At 35.9% G+C, this 20319-nt stretch overlaps 3 protein-coding genes across 5 annotated transcripts; all 3 read left to right on the top strand.

Moving 5' to 3' along the window:
• The first annotated feature begins 2105 nt into the window (after positions 1–2105).
• Positions 2106–4846, top strand: LOC131015121 (plant-specific TFIIB-related protein PTF2). The gene is given in 4 exon segments (XM_057943374.1): positions 2106–2316; positions 3143–3743; positions 3745–3870; positions 3872–4846. Coding segments are annotated over 3 exon segments (1584 nt in total). The 5' UTR covers positions 2106–2316; positions 3143–3194; the 3' UTR covers positions 4781–4846.
• A 1100-nt stretch (positions 4847–5946) lies between these two features.
• On the top strand, positions 5947–15859 carry LOC131015120 (protein RRC1). 3 transcript variants are annotated; one of them, XM_057943373.1, is made up of 18 exons: positions 5947–6111; positions 6707–6773; positions 6887–7022; positions 7174–7219; positions 8896–8956; positions 9043–9195; positions 9502–9618; positions 9748–9913; positions 10630–10742; positions 10891–10962; positions 11396–11617; positions 12405–12463; positions 12665–12749; positions 12868–13005; positions 13510–13734; positions 13819–14606; positions 15092–15258; positions 15361–15859. In XM_057943373.1, exons 2-18 carry the CDS (start codon positions 6711–6713, stop codon positions 15657–15659), a joined length of 2910 nt encoding a protein of 969 aa, XP_057799356.1. In that variant the 5' UTR covers positions 5947–6111; positions 6707–6710; the 3' UTR covers positions 15660–15859. The 3 variants fall into 3 exon arrangements, with proteins under 3 accessions (XP_057799356.1, XP_057799354.1, XP_057799355.1); XM_057943371.1 differs by having other exon boundaries at positions 9034–9195; XM_057943372.1 differs by having other exon boundaries at positions 6095–6380; positions 9034–9195.
• Positions 15860–16360: 501 nt separating this feature from the next.
• LOC131015118 (protein VTE6, chloroplastic) lies at positions 16361–19531 on the top strand. Its single transcript, XM_057943369.1, has 5 exons — positions 16361–17076; positions 17524–17777; positions 18131–18254; positions 18574–18678; positions 19035–19531. Exons 1-5 carry the CDS (start codon positions 16618–16620, stop codon positions 19128–19130), a joined length of 1038 nt encoding a protein of 345 aa, XP_057799352.1. The 5' UTR covers positions 16361–16617; the 3' UTR covers positions 19131–19531.
• Positions 19532–20319: the final 788 nt, after the last annotated feature.

The raw sequence follows: 20319 nt of genomic DNA, 5'->3' as shown, positions 1-20319 counted from the left end.
TTATTAATAAAATTAATAGAAATACTATCTTACCCTTAAAATCTCTAAATAAATTTTTAATAAGCTACAATCTACCGCAAAGTTAAACACAAATGCATTATATCATATAGCCCCCAAACGTGAAGAAATGAAAATTCAAATTTTTTTGGGAACATGAGCTATGGTGATATGATTTGTAATCTGTGCAGTTAATCCCCTTTCAAGACAATTTTTTGGAAAAGTTAAGAATATGTGCAGATGAAATCGCCATTGTCGCCGCCTCTAGTAACGATGAGCAACAACAAGATGCTAAATTCAACCCAATAAAGATTTGGCAGCAACGACACCTGCAGCATCTGTCAATAAAATTTGCTTGGGCAGGGGTTTTCAAAGTTTTAGAATATAGATCTATATTCATATTAGAGTGGGCAATTCTTGGGAAGAAACTTCGGCATCTACATCTAACTTTTCGTATTCATCTTAGTCATTTAAGGGTTTGTATGATATTGATCCTTTTTTAGATTTGGAATTGTTTTTGTTTCATCAAATTCCTGAGGCTATTGCCGATGAAACCTGCTAAAAAAATTATCAATATTTGTAATATTTATTTAAGGGTAAGATAGTAATTTTAATAATATTTTTAATATTTTATTAAATAAAGGGCTATAAAGAGTAAAATGGTGGTTATGAATAGAATCACCCCTAATCTATATCTATATAATATATAAAAGAGAAGTTTTCTCCCTCTATTTTTTCCCACCATTTTTTCTCTTTCTTCTCTCATCAATTTTTTCACTATTTTTATCTCCTTTTCCTTTTATAATTTTATTTCTTTTCTAAATAACGTCAAATTTGATTCATGAAGAAATATTCAATATTCATCTTAAGTTTAAGTTCGTAACAAAATCTTTAATATGGTATAAAAATCATCAAAAGTAAATTTGAAACGAATAAGTTATTAAAATCTTAAAATATTCTATTTTCTTTCTATTTGTTAAATTTTACAACTCTTTTATTTATGTATGTGTATGAAAATATTTATTTATTTTATTATTATTATTATTATTATTATTATTATTATTATTATTATTATTATGTAGAATACTCTATAATAATGTGTATATTAATTTTTATTATTAAATAATTTAAAATTATTTAATAATTATAATTATCATTACATTTTATATACAATTAAAATTATATTTTTAAATTTGAAATTTTATTGAGTAATTGATATATTTTATTTTTAAACCATATTATTTATTTATTTTTACTTTGATTGTGTTTAATATTTATATTTATTTATTTAAAATATAATTTAATTTCGATTTGTTCGTACATCGCACGAATGGACGAGATGCACGAATGGACGCATACTAATATTCTAAAAAGGTCAATTTTCTTTTTTGGGTGCCAATTTTGATGGACGCGATTGTTCATTGGTTCAAATTTATAGTCTAAAATCAATTTGACACCAAAATCCCACCTTAAACAGTTACCTCATTGCATCATCATTTTTCTAAATCAATAACGATGAAATTGGAAACTTGGACGGATAGGCTCTATCTTCTTAGGAAAGAGTGATACAAGTTTTTTTAAAAAATTATTGAATGTATTAGAAATAATTAAAAATAGTGAAAATGTGAATAATAAAGATAAATGAAGTATTTATAATTTATAAGCGGTGTGGGTATTGTCCAAAAATAAGGAGAAATTTTTTTGGTGGACGTTTCAAAAAGACAAAATTGAAAGTTTTTTTTTATGAACGAATGAAGCATAATTTTTTTAATATATTAGGGCGCAATTGTAAAATAATTGAACCTTAATAATATAATGATTTAATAATATAAGGATGGAGTATAATTTTTCATATATATTAGGGTACAATTGTAAAATAATTGAACCTTAATAATATAAAATGGTGTTATGCTAAAGAAAGGAATATAAAATGATGTTTGCCATAATATTTACATCTTTTAGCCCAACCCAAGAGCTAAACAATTGTATACGTATTTGAATGTAAAGTATTAGTGGGCTTTGTTTTTGTGGTGGTGCCTAACCCAACAAGTGATACCTCCTCTCCCTCTCCCTCTCCCTCTTCTCTCTCTCCAGCTGCAGCGTCGTCGTCGTCTTTCGTAAAATCTCTATCCGCCGCTGCACTCCTCTACAAACCCATTTTCTTTCGCAATTACTTTTGCACTTGCTCCCTTATTTATCCTGGGAAACACCAAAATTGCTTCAATTTGACCGCTATTTTGGGGGTTTCCAATTGGAATTGGACTGACACACAGAATCAATGCATTGATATGAAGTCTGAAGATTATTATTCCGCCTCCAGTGAGTTTTCTAATCCACATTTTAGCAGAACGAATGGCCCGATTCGATGTTTTTTAGTATTAATTCCTTATTTTTTTTTTCTAGTTAGTAGTAATACATAAATAATATATTTAAATTTTTAATTTTCTATCTTAATCATTAGTTCTTGCTAACTTGGAAATTCGGTTTATTTGGCATCCAAGTGGCCTATATTTATATTGAAAAAAAAAATGAATGTTGAAGTAAGAAAAAAATATTTTCTGTAACAGGCCTTCGTAAATATGATTTTCACTTCTTATATCAAAGAAAAAGATTGATAACTATATTTTTCTTTTTCAAGAATTTCATATTTCGTATTTTTATAAAAGTATGCATGCCTGTCAAGTGGAGACTGATTTCACTAAAGAAACAATGGATTTGTCACTTAATATTGAACCAATGGTTGATTAAGACACACAATTCATTATTTGACGATTATTTTGATATTTAGGGGCATTTTAAATAAATTTTCCCGTATAAATTTATATGCATTCACTATATAATAAGATACGACTCGCAATTCGTAAGCCCATTCAAAATACAAAAGCCCCTTCGATCCGCCGCCTTCCCCCATTCTCTTAAGCAGAGGGATCGTCGCAATGGCGGCACTACCTCAAAAATCCCATTCATAAATCATAATTTTCAAATCCAAAAGGCAATCGCGATTCTAATCTCTGATTGTTTTGATTTCAATCACTCGAGCTACGCCTCCAAATCTAGCTTCTGGAAACTCTTTCCCGTTGTTTTTCTCGATTTTCAGTCTTGCTGTATTTCACTAAATCCTAACAATTTAATTTTGATTCCTCAGATTTTTTCTGAGCAGATTTTGATTGTTTCCTTGCTCCGAATTCAACGAGAAGATGTCTCGCGCCTGCGAGCACTGCGGGAGGAGGACGCTAGTCCCCGACGATGAGTCAGGTAATATGGTCTGCGCGTCGTGCGGAACAATACAAGAATTCGACAATTTCCAGGCGCATATCGGCGGCATTACCGGCGTCACCGGAACCTACGTCCGCCTCGGCACCGCCGGCACCGGCACCTTCCACAATTACAAGGAAACTAAAATCTATCATGCGCAAAACGTGATTAATGATTTTATGTTCAAGCTAGGGTTTTCAGTCCCCAAATCGGAAGAGGTTAGGCTTTTGATTGAGAAGGTCACTGACGGAGAATACGGCCAAGGGGAATGGTTTCCCGTTCTCGTTGGGGCCTGTTCTTATATAGTGATGAGAAAGGATCAGAAGATGCTTCCCATTGTTGAGGTGGCGGATACAGTGGGTTGCGATGTGTACGAATTGGGGCGGATGATTGGCCGGGTGGTTGATTTTGTTGATATGAAGCTGCCGGAGTTTGACATCGTGAATGCTTTTGAGCGTGCGATGAAGACCATCCCGAGTTTTGGTGGCGTTTCAGGAGGATTTGGTTGAGAGGATGCTGCAGCAAGGGGTGTTTCTGGTGCAGTGTTTGATCAAGTGGTTTGTCACAACGGGGAGAAGGCCGATGCCTGTGGTGGCTGCGGTCTTGGTTTTTGTTGCGGCAGTTGAATCAAGTAGACAACGTGAAGATCGAAGATGTGGCAATGGAGCTGCACGTGGTAACCTCCACGTGCAGGCGAAGGTATAAGGAGCTTCTCGAGAGGCTTGTGGAGGTCGCGCAGGTGCTGCCATGGGGGAAGGATGTGACGGTGAAGAATATCCTGAGGAACGCCCCGTCTGTAATGCAGTACATGGAGATGAAATCGTGCAGTCGAGGAGGGGGAAAACAGAGCATTGAGCAGAGCTTTGATGTGGAAGGGCTTGTGGGAGACTGCTTGATTAAAGAGATTGGATATGGATATCATAGCTACAATATGGAAGAAGGAGAAGACTGCAGCAGCTCCAAATATTTTGAGCTGCCTAGTTCGGCTAGTGATTATCCTGATAAATTTCAAATCTCCCATGAATGCTTGACGCTGATTTATTCAAATTGCTTGGAGGGTCTCTCTGCCATTGATGTAGTGAATCCAAGGAAGAGGCGAGGAACGCTTGATCTTCAACGGTATTCGGATTGGTGGAGTGGGAAATCGGAGATGAGCAAGAAGCTGATTCTGAAGGAGGTGTTGGCGAAGGATGTGGGGTTGGATGCAAGGCCTCCGGCCTTCGATAGAGCCTGCTTGTCTAGCGCGAAGAGGCGAGAAAAGATCGAGGCCGCCAAGCTGCGTATATTGAGGATTATTCATCCTAGAACTGATGTTGCTGTAGTTGAGGCTGAGAAATGCAATGATCTTGCTCTAGTCGAGCCGAGGAAGAAGACGAGGAAAAGGAAAAGGAAATGTGGTGTGGATATGGAGTGGGAAGATCTCATCATTGAAACTCTGCTCCTTCATAACGTGAAGGAAGAGGAGATAGAGAAAGGGCATTACAATGCTCTGTTAGACTTGCATGTGTTTGCTCATGATAATGAGTAATTGGGAATCCATAATTTATGTGTATCAGAAAAATACAGATGGATACAACAATTAGCAGTTTTGAACTATAGTGATTTGTCGCCTAATTTTTCCGATCACCACAAAAGTTTGATAATTATACACCTTAATTATAAAATTATCAATCCTAACGTAGTATGTATGTAATTTATAAATATATTTTAAGAGGGTATAAAGAGTAAAATTGCATTATGTACAATCCTTTGCCACTGAAAAATATAGGAAATGTATAGCGAATTTTCCCTAACTCGAATTAGGAAACGATTAGAAAAAAAAATTGGGATGTTGATGTGTGCTATTATACGATCTTTAAATTTAAATGTTGCAATTTAAAACCCAAATTATTATACTTCATCGTTGAATATTACTATTGTTTTCAAGTTTAATAATATCACAAAAAAAAAGTCTTTAGTTTGAGTCCACCATGATTTTTAAATTTTCTTATTTAATTATTAATAATTGGGAATCCATGATTTATGTGTATCAGAAAAATACAGATGGATACAACAATTAGCAGTTTTGAACTATAGCTAAGTCAACAAGTGATTTGTCGCCTAATTTTTCCGATCACCCCAAAAGTTTGATAATTATACACCTTAATTATAAAATTATCATGTATGTAATTTATAAATATATTTTAAGAGGGTATAAAGAGTAAAATTGCATTATGTACAATCCTTTGTCACTGAAAAATATAGGAAATATATAGCGGATTTTCCCTAACTCGAATTAGGAAACCATTAGAAAAAAAAAATTGGGATGTTGATGTTGCAATTTAAAACCCAAATTATTATACTTCATCGTTGAATATTACTATTGTTTTCAAGTTTAATAATAACACAAAAAAAGTCTTTAGTTTGAGTCCACCATGATTTTAAAATTTTCTTATTTAATTATTAATAATTTATGAAAATAGTGAATAAAATTATACCAAAATTTCCGTTGCAATTGTAAAACATAAAAAAAAAACACACAAATCGTAGATTACGTGAATTTAATAATAATTTGAATATAATGATTAAAAATAAAATATGAAATTAAGATCAATCGTTACTAGAAAGAGCCAAATTTAGATCAAACAATTAAATTATGAGATCGTTTCAAGAAAAAAAGGTTTAAAAAAGAGAGATACAAATTGCAAGTATCCGGGTCGTCTCATATGTGCGGGTCGGGTCCGGCCAGTTTTAGGTAAATAGGAAAAAAAGAGTGTCTTTCTCCCTCAATCGTTCAATGCGTCGTGTTTGGCTTCAGCACACTCTTAAAACTTTCTGCATCAGAATTTTTTTATAATCACACAGATCCATTAATCCCCAGTAAGTCCTCTCTCTCCCTCCTTTCTCTCGCTCTAAAATTTTGTCATTTCTTGGAAACTCATTATTTTTTCTGATACTAAACGAAAAATCCATGAGGGTTTTGCAACGAATAAGGCGGACCAAGTACCAAACTTTGTAGCTTATGTGACTTGTAGAAAATCCCTAATTTTGTAATTTCTCAACCTCCTTTGTGGATGCATCATCGTGTGTAATTGCTGCTGCTATACCACTCTATTCAGCGCCAATAATTGAATTTTCAGAATAAATTGGTAATTGTGGATATAGCTCAATCTACTTCAGGCTGTATTTGGTTTTAATTTATTAGTGTTTTTCTTATACAGTAGAATGCAGTAGCGTCCCTTTCGATTGTTTGAATCCAGTGTTATTATTTATAAGAGCTTATTGATACTGTATGCTTGCTGGAGCATGTTTGCATTATTGAACATATGGGAATATTCAACGTGTTTCTCGACTATTTTGGTTCAATATGTGTACCTGGGTTTGTGACAGTTTTTTTATGCTCTTATGGTTGCTGGATAGTTTTGTTCCTTTTGTATTTTGCAACATTTGTAATGTAATTATGCTGCTCACACAGGACAATGAGTGCTCGGAAGAAGACACCATTTCAGAAGCACAGAGAAGAGGAAGAGGCAAAGAAAAAGGCATCTTCTTTGCTCACCAACTCATTTCAATTGAATTGACGATAATCAATTATATCTTCTCATCGAGCTTCTGTGAATATTCTTAAATTTATGCTTATCTGTTGATATTGCAGAGGGCAGAGGATGAAACTGCACGTTTATATCAGGAATTTGTAGAATCATTTCAAGCGGATAATACGCCAGGGTCGAAGGCGTTTGTCAGAGGTGGAACTATCAACCCAAATGAGAAGCTGAAGAATGATTCCGTAGGTTAGTTGCAATTAAAGAATATGTCTATAATGTCCATAAATGTAAAGTTTAGTTTGTTTCTTTTGCAATGTGGATAAATAAATGATTTCTTCTTTCTTACATGGACACATTAATAAAAATATGGGCCTTTTCTATCATTCGCGGATGGCAGGTGGAAATTCCAAAGATGAGGGTTCTGGTATAAAGAAAGGGAGTAGGTAAACAAATGCTTTTGATCAACTATGTTGCAATGCTCTTACAGCTAGGAACTTGAGTGCAACAACTACTTGGTGACATGCAGACTATGATATTTTGGATTTCCAACTTGTAGAAAACTGACTGACTGATTCTATGCCATTCTCTGAGCTAATATTTGTGCTCTAAGTTTTGGTTGCACTTTTGCTTTGTCCAATGTAACAAGAAATAAATTTTCAGTGTTATGGAGGATTTCTTGTCTATTTATTAGCAATTTTCTTTATTTTCCCATGGGTGGAAGGTGCTTCTCGTGCTCTAAGAATGCTGGAATTTTCCAGGGTACTGATCTATAGGGTAATTCTAAGTTGGAACATTTATCCCTGTAGAATGCTCAACTGTCATCACATCGATAGAAATCGTTAAGCAAGTTTGAGTGCATCTGATTCTTGGAAATTCTCAGCTGCGTCCATGAAAGAGCATGCATTTAGAATTTGACCTATACTGAATTGCATATAATATCGGATGCCTTGAATATTAGATAAGTAAAAAAATTCAGTAAAATAGTATATTATATGGTAACAAAGTAGAACATCATTTGTCCGTTTATATTGAGCTGTGCTCATATGTAGCATATCATTTTCCTTGAAGTTTTTAACCTCTTAGGATTGCCAATGGGAGACCGGCTAGATGGCCTACAACCTTCCTTTCGCTCACTAGCATAACATATGGCTTGAACTCTTCATTCTTGATCTATAAAAACCTGTGTCCCGTACTCCCTTACCTTCATGGATACCTCTCACCTGGAGAACTAGTTATTCGTTTGATTATTCGGAGGCAAATGACTTAGTTTGTAGTTTTCATATGTAAATATATATATATATATATATATATATATATATGTATACATATAATTGAAAATACTGTGCTCTGAATTCTGGAATAAGCCCAGAACTCAGTATAATATGTATAATTGAACTTTTAATCTCAAAATATTTAGTTTACCTAGCTTATTGACCTTGGATTTGTGAATAATCAGATCTTTATTTTACTTTTTTGGTATTGATATCCATTTTTGAGTCGAATTAAGCCTGGTGAATCTAAATTTTTTATAGCTTGGCCCTTCATTTTCGTATGAGGTTAGATGTAAACTGCAGTGATTGGATGTAGTGTTTTCAATCTGAAAGATAGAATATGCCAATTTATACATCCAGCCATATTTACAGTTGCATCATAAAGATTGTGATTCAAACTGTATGATTATAAGGAAAATGTATAGTTAGATTGGAGGAACATAATAATTACTGTGAAGAAAATACTTCAATGAGTGTATTTTTACAATTTAAATGGAAATGTGATGTTGAACTGAACCAAGTTTTCTATCTGAAAGTACAAAGTTCACATGATTTATAGCCATGTTTTTGTTTCTTGGATTGGTGTAGATGTTATACAGTGGTCATTGGTCAATTTAGTTTTCCATTTATGTGCTTATAGGGCCTGACTTTTGTGAAATACTCAATGCCGCTCTCTTCTTTCTCAGGAAAATGGTGTTGAGTTGTTATTGATTGTGTTTCTTCTCTCCATCGCTCTTGACTTGTGCATACTTTAGCTCTACCTGTACTACTTTTGCTTAGTGTTTATTCTGCCTTCAAGTTGTCTTATCATCGGGGTAGGTACTAGATTATAGTCAAACTTTATGCAGGTATGTTCCATCTTTCATCCCACCACCAATGGCAACAAAGGGTAAAGAATATGAAAAGAAAGTAAGCATCACTTTTTCTTTTTTCTACTCCCTTATGGATGCTCGTGTTTTGAATCATTTTTCACTTCTCTCTTTTAGAACCTCCAGAAAGAGGAAAAGCCGAAGGAGAGAGAGAAAGGGAAGTCGAGGAATATTGATCATTTCATGGAGGAACTAAAGCATGAACAGGAAATGAGGGAGAGAAGGAATCAAGATCGTGAATATGGGCGTGATATTACACGTCAAGGAGACAATTCTGTGGTTAGTGCCCTGTGAATATGTTAACTAAAGCATGGGAGTCTCTGCTAGTCTCTTGCAACGTTTTGTTTGCTTTCTTAATATTGTTTATTTTTTTCCTTACAAAAGGTAGTTCAATTGCCCTGTAAATTTTTAGTAGCCACTAGGTGCAATCTTCCAAGCTGAATTACTCTTCTTTATGGTGATATAATGTTTTTTGCTTATTAACCCGTGTCTTAGGAGTCTTGCACAATTTTTTTGAGTTGATATCATCTGCTTAGTCTACTCCAGCTTAAAATACTCTAAGTTATTTGGATTTCCTTGTGCCAGCCATCTAGCCGGTTTGATGAGCTGCCAGATGAATTTGATCCAATGGGAAGACCTGGATCATTTGATGATGGAGATCCACAGACGACGAATCTTTATGTGGGCAATTTGTCACCTCAGGTTAATTTGTGTCTTCCTCACACTTTCTTTTTGGACGTTTCACTCGCCTTGTTTCTCTGCACTTCTAGGCCTTCAAATAGGGAACATCTTATCTAATATGTCTTTTATTGTTATTTTCTTCCCATTTAGGTTGATGAGAATTTCCTTTTGCGGACATTTGGAAGATTCGGTCCTATTGCCAGTGTAAAAATCATGTGGCCGAGGACAGAAGAAGAACGGAGACGGCAAAGGAATTGTGGATTTGTGGCTTTCATGAATAGAGCTGATGCTCAAGCTGCAAAGGATGAAATGCAAGGTTTGCTTGTGGTTGACGTAATTTAATTTTTCTCAGGTTGTCTTTGTATTATTGTTTATGTTGCTCTTGTTGTTAACTTGTTATTCTATCCTTTCTCCTTTAGCACTTGCATGTCTGATGAAGTTTTTGTCCTAATCTTTTTTCTTTCTATCCCTTCCTTTCTCCTTTATTCTATCCTGTCTGGTAATAAATCTCTGATGAATTAATTTGACTTGGTCATTTCATTTTAATTTTCTGCGAATTCATCTTAGTGTACATGATCCCTTCAGAAGTTTATTCTGGCCTATGAATGTTCATCCATTTTATTGCTCACTATATTGTTTTAAGGACAATATCAGTGGATATGGTCATACACTCAGCATTTTAGCAGGTGGTCTACATTTCTTCAGTTCATGTCTTCATTCTCATATTCAGAGTTTTGGGCCTGTCTCCTAATTTTCTGTGGTATAACGTGAAATTTAGGACAGACAATTCTCACAAGCTAAATGAAAGTGCTCATTCCACAGACAAATATGTATAAGTCATAACTGTGAGGGGCTGTTGACGCTCACAATCTCGGCTATATAAGAATCAGATGTCAACTATTTATATTGAAACATTACCTTTTGCACTGGATGGGAATGTATTTTTGTGGTTTCTTCTAGCTTGTTAGGGGTTTGTTTTGTGTACTTTAACCAAGGCATTTGAACTGAATGTCTCCTTTTCTTTTAATCCAGGGGTGGTGGTCTATGAGTACGAACTGAAAATTGGGTGGGGTAAATCTGTCTCTCTTCCATCACAGGCTCTTCCTGCTCCACCTCCTGGACATATGGCCATCAGGAGCAAGGAGGTTAGTTTGATGTTTCCTTCATTTGTTATCTGATTCAGAATTTGAACGTCCAATGGAGAATGTGTCCTTCCCTTTTATATGGGATCTAATGGTATACTTTTTATCTAGCTTACAATCTTATGATAATCCGTTCTTGTCTTGTTGCCAGGGGGCAACTGTCATTTTATCCGGTCCTTCTGGTCCCCCAGTAACTACTGTTCCAAGCCAAAACTCAGAATTGGTAGGTAATCTCATCTAGAGTTTGCATTTTGGTTTTATATTGCAATATTGGTGGCAGTTTCTAGTGGGTGAAGCCCCTGTAAATGGGAAATGTGGAGCAACCGAATTAGGTGTTTCTGTTCAACACAAATATGGGAGGAATTGACAGTTCCTTGCAAACACATATTGGTGGCAGTTTATACCTGCTATATATAAATCTATCACTATGTAAAATGTGGCATCAACTTTGAAATAAGCTTTTATGTTTACATTTGTATCAGGTATGCACGAACTATGCAAATGTAATTCCTTAGATATTTGAAATCTGCTGGATGTTATAAAAAGCAAGGCTATCTGCATTCTGCATCTCAAAAAATGGGAGCTTTAATTTTCTTTGTTCACTCTAAATGATGTTGACTAATACTTGGGGAACAATTTCTTTCTTGGATGTGTAGGTACTCACACCAAATGTACCTGATATAAATGTTGTTCCTCCTGATGACGATCATCTCCAACATGTCATTGATACAATGGCTCTCTATGTTCTGGATGGGGGCTGTGCTTTTGAACAAGCTATAATGGAGCGAGGCCGTGGAAATCCTCTATTCAATTTTTTGTTTGAGCTTGGTTCAAAGGAACATACTTACTATGTGTGGAGGCTCTATTCATTTGCTCAGGTGAGCTTTTTGTTATTATCAAACTGTAGAGTGCAGCCTTGACGATGCATATTTATATATTTTTTGATCCCTCCCTAGTACCTTTTAGTTACAAAAATTCCTTATCTGGTGGTTATCTCGACAGTCCATTAGGAAGTCTGGCTTTCTAGCTTGCTGGGATTGCTCTTCTGTCATTCGTCTTCTGTTAGTATGGTGTGTTGTCATCTCAAGGACGAATCCTGTTTGAATTTAAAACAAGTTACTATAATTGAAAGATAAATCGTCATTGTTCATTCTTTTCTATCAACTGATGGGACAATAGAGAGACGGTAAGTGAGTAATGCCTCACGGTTTTGGAGGATAGATAGCCACGTTCATTCAGCCGCAGATTTATTCTAAGTCTCAATTAAATTGTCCTTGTCTCGGAGTTTTACCTCAGAAGCATTCAATAGAATCAACTTTGCTGTGAATTCAATTCAATGATCATATTAGAAATTTCCCCTTAATACCCCTCTTTTCATTCTGTTCCACAAGAAACCACTATCCTTTCTGGTACTTGGCTCAGTACAACTACATGGAGAAGTACAATATTTTGTCAGTCAGCATGTGTGCGATTTAGATTGAAGTCATTTGCTTTCTAAGTAACCAATTCACATAAATTTGAATTAGGAACGGAGTTATGGTGGTGTAGTTTCTTTTTTCTTTGGCTACAATTAGATGTTTATAAAAAACATGATTAGTCCCATAATTTTTCATATTTAGGAATAGATGGAAGCATTGATGTCAAATTACATCTGTTTATGTGCAGGGTGATACACTTCAGCGATGGCGAACAGAGCCTTTTATCATGATCACTGGTAGTGGAAGGTAAATGGAAAATCACAACCACAAACTTCTGTACCCGTCTCAAACTTGGACATTCTATTTGAGGGTTTTCATAAACTAATTTTGATTTTTGAAGTGAAAATAAATTTATTGGTTTATCTTTAATTGGTTAGAATGCATCCTCTTTATTGAACTTTTGAGTTTTGACAGTATGTATTTTTGTATGTCTATTTTCATGTAAAGATGGATACCACCTTCATTACCAACAGCAAAAGGCCTGGAGCATGAAAAGGAAGCTGGGAGCACATATGCTGCCGGGAAAAGCAAAGTACTTTCTACTCCAGTCTTTCATGCTGTTGCTGGTGCTCATATTTTGTTCAATTTTGAATTATGCTGTGCGTATTTATGAATATGTTTTGTGCTCCACCTTGTGATTTTTTTTACAGCGTGTGGAGATGGAGCGGACGCTGACAGATACCCAAAGAGATGAATTTGAGGACATGCTACGTGCATTGACATTGGAGAGAAGCCAGATAAAAGAAGCCATGGGGTTTTCTCTAGACAATGCTGATGCTGCAGGAGAGGTAATTGCCAAAGCTTATGTTGATAGAACAAGTTTGCTGGACTTGAAAAATTGTGCATGAGGAAATGCAACCCCTGCAAGTCATGAGCACGGAGACTGGTTGCTTAGTGTATTAAATTATGAGGAAACAAACAACACATTATGTAACCAATGTTTACTGGAAGAAGCAGATTAAAGATAATGGGGCTTAAAGCATTTAGTGGTTACACAAGTTTCTTCCTGAGTTGACTGTCATAGTTGTTACCCTTTCTATTACAGTTTAGATCTATTATATTTAAGAAAGCAACCTATATCATCTTTGTTATATTGTCATGATCCATTGGATAAAGCTGTATACTTTGAACTTTAATTAATAGGACACTACTTTTGTCAGCTGGGGTTGGTTTTTTTTTTTTTTTTTTTTTTTTTGGGGGGGGGGGGTGTGTGTGTGTGTGTGTGTGTTGGGAGGGGGTTTACCTGCCGACTTGATGCTGATGTTGTCTCTATATAATTTTTTGCATTGCAGGTGGTTGAAGTATTAACTGAGTCTTTGACTCTTAAAGAAACTCCAATTCCCACAAAAGTTGCTAGACTCATGCTAGTCTCAGACATCCTGCACAATAGCAGCGCTTCTGTGAAAAATGCTTCTGCTTATCGTACCAAATTTGAAGCAACTTTACCAGACATTATGGAAAGTTTTAATGACTTGTATCGTAGTGTAACTGGACGAATTACAGCTGAAGCCCTTAAGGTAATGCTTACTTCGATCAATATCTTGAAAACTTTGCCCGACTTTACTTGTCAGAAGTTAAGGTTTCTCTTTTGACATTTTCAGGAGCGTGTTTTGAAAGTTCTTCAAGTATGGGCTGACTGGTTTCTCTTTTCGGATGCATATGTCAATGGATTGCGAGCTACCTTCCTTCGATCTAGTAACTCCGGTGTAATCCCTTTCCATTCTATATGTGGTGATGCCCCTGAGCTAGAGAGGAAGGCTGGTTCTGCAGAAGCAGGTGATGGGGAAAAGTTTAACCAAGATGCTGCTTTAGCAATTGGTAAAGGAGCTGCCATGAGGGAGTTGTCGAATTTGCCCCTTACCGAACTGGAAAGACGTTGCAGACACAATGGGTTATCTCTGGTTGGTGGAAGAGAAATGATGGTCGCTCGATTGCTTTATCTGGAAGAGGCGGAAAAGCAAAGGGGTTACGAACTAGATGATGAGTTAAAGTCTGCTCATAGCCGATCAAGCTCTGGAAGATACCCTAGCGGACAGAAGGAACTAAACTCGGAAATGGATCCAGCGAAAATATCAGTAAGGGGTGGTAACATGGATGATAATATGCAATCAATGGGGAGAGGACCAATTCTTGCCCCTCCAAACTTGCAACCCGGCATTAACAATAGTGAAGGAAAAAATGAATCAATTCTCCCATCCTCTAAGTGGGCTAGAGAGGATGAGGAAAGTGACGAGGAACATGATAGAAGTACTAGAGACCTGGGGTTGACTTATTCATCTTCTGGTAGTGAAAATGCTGGTGATGTTGTCTACAAAAGAGAGGAGCTGGAGCTTGCTACTGATGCCAGTAATTCAGCACATCTCGATAGTGGAATGAATGAAGAGCAGAGGTACGACACACACTTCTCTTAGTAATTAACTTAACAAAATATAATTTTCTTTGTGGTTTGGAGCTGAATCAGTTTATGCAATCAATACGTATTGTTGTCGGTAATTCTCTCATTTGCCACAATTATCGTGATCCATCTTCACCAATAATTAGCCCTTCACTGGAGTAATTTTATTTTTTGTTTTCTTTTGAAATGAGCTTTTGGATTGGCATAATGGTGGCTGTACTTGGAAGAGGCTAAAATGTGGATGGTTGGAATGTGTTATAATTCACTCAATGTTTCTGTTTGATGTTTTGTGTGGCTGTAAAGATACTAAAATATGAATAGATGAAGCGTTATATTTCACTCACGTTTCTGATTGATGTTTTAAACTAATAGATTATAGTTTGATTCTTCTGGTACATCGTGGAGAAGTTCAGATTTATTTTATCTCATTTTATTCGATTTCTGAGCACCTAGTCTAATGATAAATGATTGTGCCACAGACAAAAATTGAGGCGTCTTGAGGTTGCGTTGATGGAATACCGTGAATCCCTGGAAGAACAGGGGATTAAAAATCCGGAGGAAATCGAGAGAAAAGTTGCTGCGCACAGGAGTCGGCTGCAGGCTGAATATGGTCTAGTTGATTCAAATGCTCATACTTCTGTCAGAAGTAAGTACTAAGGTTTAGAAGAGATTTTCAGTACATACAATGTGATTTAGAGTTTTGAGGAAGCCATGGTCTTGACATCTCTGAATATTTTGGTACTTGCAGAGATATCTTCCGAGAGGAGGGACCCACGAGACGATTCACGGGAGCCAGCAAAAAAGCGTCGCCGTAGCCAAAGCAGAAGCCAAAGCCCTCAGCGGAAAGCATCTACCCGAGACAGAGAGAGGGAAAATGATGTGAATAGAGAACGGGACAGACGGCGTGATCGGGACAGACCACACGAGATGGAGGACAGAGGAAGGGAGAGGGAAAAGAGTGGGAGCAGGGAGAGGGATGATCATGATAGAGAAAGGACTCGGGAGAGAGACAGAGATAGAGATAGAGAAAGGAGAAGGGTAAAGTGAATTCCTGCATTAGACATATGAGAGCATGCTAAGAAAGGCCCCCCTTTGAAACCTTCCTTGCAAATATGTGCTTTTCATTTCAACTTCTCAACCACAAAATTTGTTGTATTTGTTGATCGCATTATGAGGTCGCTAGTTTTGCTGTTGAATCAATGGGATTATTTTGACATTTGCTGAAGAAAGCGTTTTATGTTGGAAAAGTTACTCTTTCACTAACTGCAAATTTTTGTTACAGCAGTCTCGAGATTCAGATTTTTGCTAAAAATTGAATTGAATTTGTAATTTTTTTTTAATAGAACTAGTGAAAAACTGTCGACCAATTGGATCCTGCATATTGGGATTTCATTGTTATTTTTAGCCAATGTTGTAGCTGTGTTCAATATTCTATATATACATTTTACTGTCACGCTTTTGTGTGCATATAATATACACTATAGCATAAAAGATGTTTTGTGAGCTCAAGTTGTTCGATTGGTGGTTTGAGATTACTCAAAATTAAATTGATTCGATATAATTCGAGATTGATTTGTTTTATGGAGGAGGTCAAGACTCATGAGGTAAAATTAATTTTACGTGACACTATTTTGAGGATACTCAAAAATTGATTTGTTTTATGGAGGAGGTCAAGACTCATGAGGTAAAATTAATTTTACGTGACACTATTTTGAGAATGAGTATCGATCAAGTATATCTAATTGAACAATATATTATGAAATTAAATTCCATCTAATTCAAATTTTGTTTTATCCACCAAATCAAAGACCCTAATTGATTGCTCATCATGGTGAATTCAGGTACAAAACTGAATGGGAATTAATATTTTTCGTATTTAGAAGTGTTTTAGAAAGAAAGATAAAAGTTAAAAAAAAAAAATCCATCTATTTTTCGATTGGAATTATTTTAATATAATTAGACCACTATTACTAAATTTTGTTTACCAGATTTCTTCTTCTGACATATGATTTTGAGCTCCCTTTCTTCTCCAACCAAATACCAAACTATTCTACCGCAACCAAAAATGGCAACTTCTCTCTCAACTTCCACCACTCTCTCTCTCAACCCTTCATTGTCTCTCTTCACTTCCCCCGAACCCACATCAAGCACCTTCTTCTTCTTCCCTCCAAAGTCAAACCTCAAAACCCCAGTCTTGAAGAGAAAATTCACATCCCAAATTCAAGCGTCAACGAGTGATTTTGATGCAGGACTACTTCAACAAGCCATCGAGCTGGTAAAATCATCGCCTCCCACGTGGCAATCCGCACTTCTGAGCAACGCCGCGATCTTCATTTTAGGCTCCCCAGTTCTTCTTTCCGGATTATCGCCGTTCGGATTTGGGGCAGCATTCTTGCTTGGAACCCTCACATGGCGGGCCTTTAGCTACTCTGGCTTCCTTCTTGTCGCCACTTACTTTATCATTGTGAGCTGAAAATCGTTTTTCCTTTTCTTTTCTTTCACTGGTTATGGTATATTCGTGTGCATGAGTTTCTTAGTACTATCTTTTTTAATTGAATAATGTTTTGTGAGCTAGCTGAGTTATTGGAATTTGGAATAATGTGTATATGGCTTAGCTTTAATTATGCCTCAATGTCTGAATTTTAAAGAAACTTCAAAAAAATTACATCTTTCTTGTTTGGTTGTTCTGGAATTTTCTCTTACATAAACAGAGGATAGCATAAGGCTGTTTGCTTCGTAGAATCAAAAACTCATCAGCGTTTGAAGCTCATTATATATGCCCGTGTGTGTGTGACTTTCTGTTATGTGTGTACTAATATTGACATAGTTATCAAATTGGTTGAGCATTTGTATGGTTGAATTTTTGTATCTACTTAGGTAGAAGTGTTAAATCATCGATTGATAATTGCAGGGCACTGCCGCAACAAAAGTAAAAATGGATCAGAAGGAGGCTCAAGGGGTTGCTGAGAAAATGAAAGGAAGGCGAGGACCAGGAAGCGTGGTTGGATCAAGTGCTGCCGGCTGTGTTTGTGCCGCCCTCTCAATCTCCGGAATAGGTGGACGGGCACTTGCTCCCCTGTGGGAACTTGGGTTTGTTGCTAGCTTCTGTACTAAACTCAGCGATACTGTCTCAAGTGAGATAGGGAAAGCATATGGCAGAACGACGTAGGTTCAGCTCTTTTATCGTAGTTATATATCCTAGTGCATTTTAGTTCTGTTGCAGCTATTCAAAGAAATACTAGAACCACCAAGAATGATAAATAGATGAAATTAAAAATAAGAATGGGAGACAAAATATATAGATGTTAAGTTTCCTTGTTAAAAGTAAGTTTGTGACATTATGCAGATACACTTTTCTTCACAACCGTAGCCTAGTATTAGTCAGTAACTTGCATTTTGCAAAAGAGCTTAGAATTTTCAGAATAGGCATTCTCTTTGGATTTATCTACTTTGTATTGGTGAGTGATTGTTTCATTTATACTTGTACATCTTGGTTAATTAGTTAATGTTCATTGTAGTTACCTAGTCACAACATTCAAGATAGTCCCAAGGGGTACCGAAGGGGCCGTTAGCCTTGAAGGAACTTTTGCTGGAATTCTAGCTTCGGTTCTTCTTGCTTCTGTTGGTTGTGCTCTGGGTCAGGTAAAAGTTAAGATGTTGCCTTCTTTCCCAGAGTTCTTACAAGAATTTTACATTTTGCAATAGTTTGGATGCATCTTCACCCATCTCGTAATATAAATAATCTTGGATTTTGAATTTGAAAAAAAGGGTGAACAAAACTCTTGTTAAACAAGCCATTTCACATCTTATATGTGACATTAGGGGTTCAAATCCCTCTGTCCTTTCTTCCCCCTTAGAGAAGAGCCTTTAAACTTAAAAGAATATAAGCCATTTCACACACCAATGTTAATATTCTTTTCTGATGCCAAAATTTCAACTGATGAAGAACTATGTTTGACAGATAAACATACCACAAGCCATCATCTGTATAATTGCTTCCCAGATTGCGAATCTTGGAGAGAGTATTATCGGTGCAGTATTCCAGGAGAAAGAAGGATTCCAATGGGTTAGTTATTCCCTTTAGCTTCTTGACTTGCTTTCTTGTTGAGTTATGTTTTACATACGTTTTTAGAAATGGTTCTTGCAGAGGATGTTATCTATGTTCTTGGTTAGTATGAAAGTTATCTGTGCATCATCCACTGCAAGAAAAGGTTATTTTACTCTGTGTATACATGTATCTTGAAGTGCCCCGTTTCTGCCCTGCATGTCCGCATGTTTATGTTCAAACTCGAGCCTATTCTCCGATTGTATGTGTATGTTGGAGTATTACTATGCTTTCTGTGAAGTAAGCATATTCTCTTTTGTTTATGTTCAAACCGGAGCCTATTCTGTTCTGAGCATTTTCTTTTCTTTGCTTTACAGCTTAACAACGACGCAGTCAATGTCCTAAACATATCTATGGGCAGCATTTTGGCAATCCTTATGCAGCAACTATTCCTCCAAAACAGGCTTACATAGATAGAGGCTGCTACTCAACGACTAACTTGCTATATTCGCAAAATTAATCACCACAATTTGAGCAGGATCGTTTGAAAATTGACACAATAAAAGGAAATGGAAGAATGAAGGATGAAGCAGCCGATGTATTCAGAAATCTCTTCCCCTCGAACGACTGCAAGCCTCTTCCGAGTTCACCTTTGTCGCGTGTAACTCTCAGGAGGTCCGGGTTCGTTCCATTGTTTCTCAGCAGAAGAGCAGTTTGGGCTATGGAATTCGAAACCGGCGCCGGATTTGAAGCTAAGTACATTCATCATTGAACCTGTGTAGTATAGTCATTGTTGATGGTGAAAAGTAAAAGGTCTTCAACCAAGATTCATTTTGGAGTATGAAAATGAGGTATAAAAGCAGTTTGGAGTAAATCTGCTATTATCAGTGAATGTCTGTGTGTATTTACATACCATATATGCTAATATCGGTGAAACCAAATAAACTAAGGAAGTTTAAGACGAACATTAATGAGAGAAGACATGATAATAAGGAAGTTTAAGGTGATAGCAAACAATTTCTCTCTATTTTCCAAATGGCAAAGCTATTTCAACCAAAACAAATTTTCTTGTAAAATGTATTTTTACCCTCTCAAGTATTTGCTTTTTTATTTGCGTCAATTGCCTAGAAAATGCTACTAAACTTTTTATTAAATTATAGTTTTACATACAAATTTTAATGTTTAACGTGGTAATTATTTAACTATAAATTTAATCTGATGTTGCTACCAATCAAGGTTTTGTCCAAAATTACTATCACAATAATTAGCACAATATAATCATTCTCGTGCTAAAATTCGAATTTCTATTTGTTTGGTTTTGAAAATGTTAAATGTCAAGCCGGACCAATTCGATTTTTGAAATAATAATCCAAAATTTTAATTTTTTTTAATCGAACTGAAAACGTCAAATCGAATTTAATATTTCAATTCAATTCGATTGTTCAAATTACAAAGATGTGAGCATGTGTTGGCCTAACAATAGGTGATTAATGCCCACTGTCGTACGGTCTTCAAATTTTTTTATGTACTTATATAACTTATAAAAAAAAATAATCAATTGCATATATTTTTCCACAATATCTCTAGAATACATTTTACAGTCAGTATATTGTTATCCTTATAATTTCTCTACTAAAAGTTTATGATAAAATAAGTAATGGA

This window comes from Salvia miltiorrhiza, chromosome 3 (assembly GCF_028751815.1).
Source record: "Salvia miltiorrhiza cultivar Shanhuang (shh) chromosome 3, IMPLAD_Smil_shh, whole genome shotgun sequence".
NCBI lineage: Eukaryota > Viridiplantae > Streptophyta > Magnoliopsida > Lamiales > Lamiaceae > Salvia > Salvia miltiorrhiza.
This window is presented reverse-complemented; position numbering and strand designations above follow the sequence as displayed.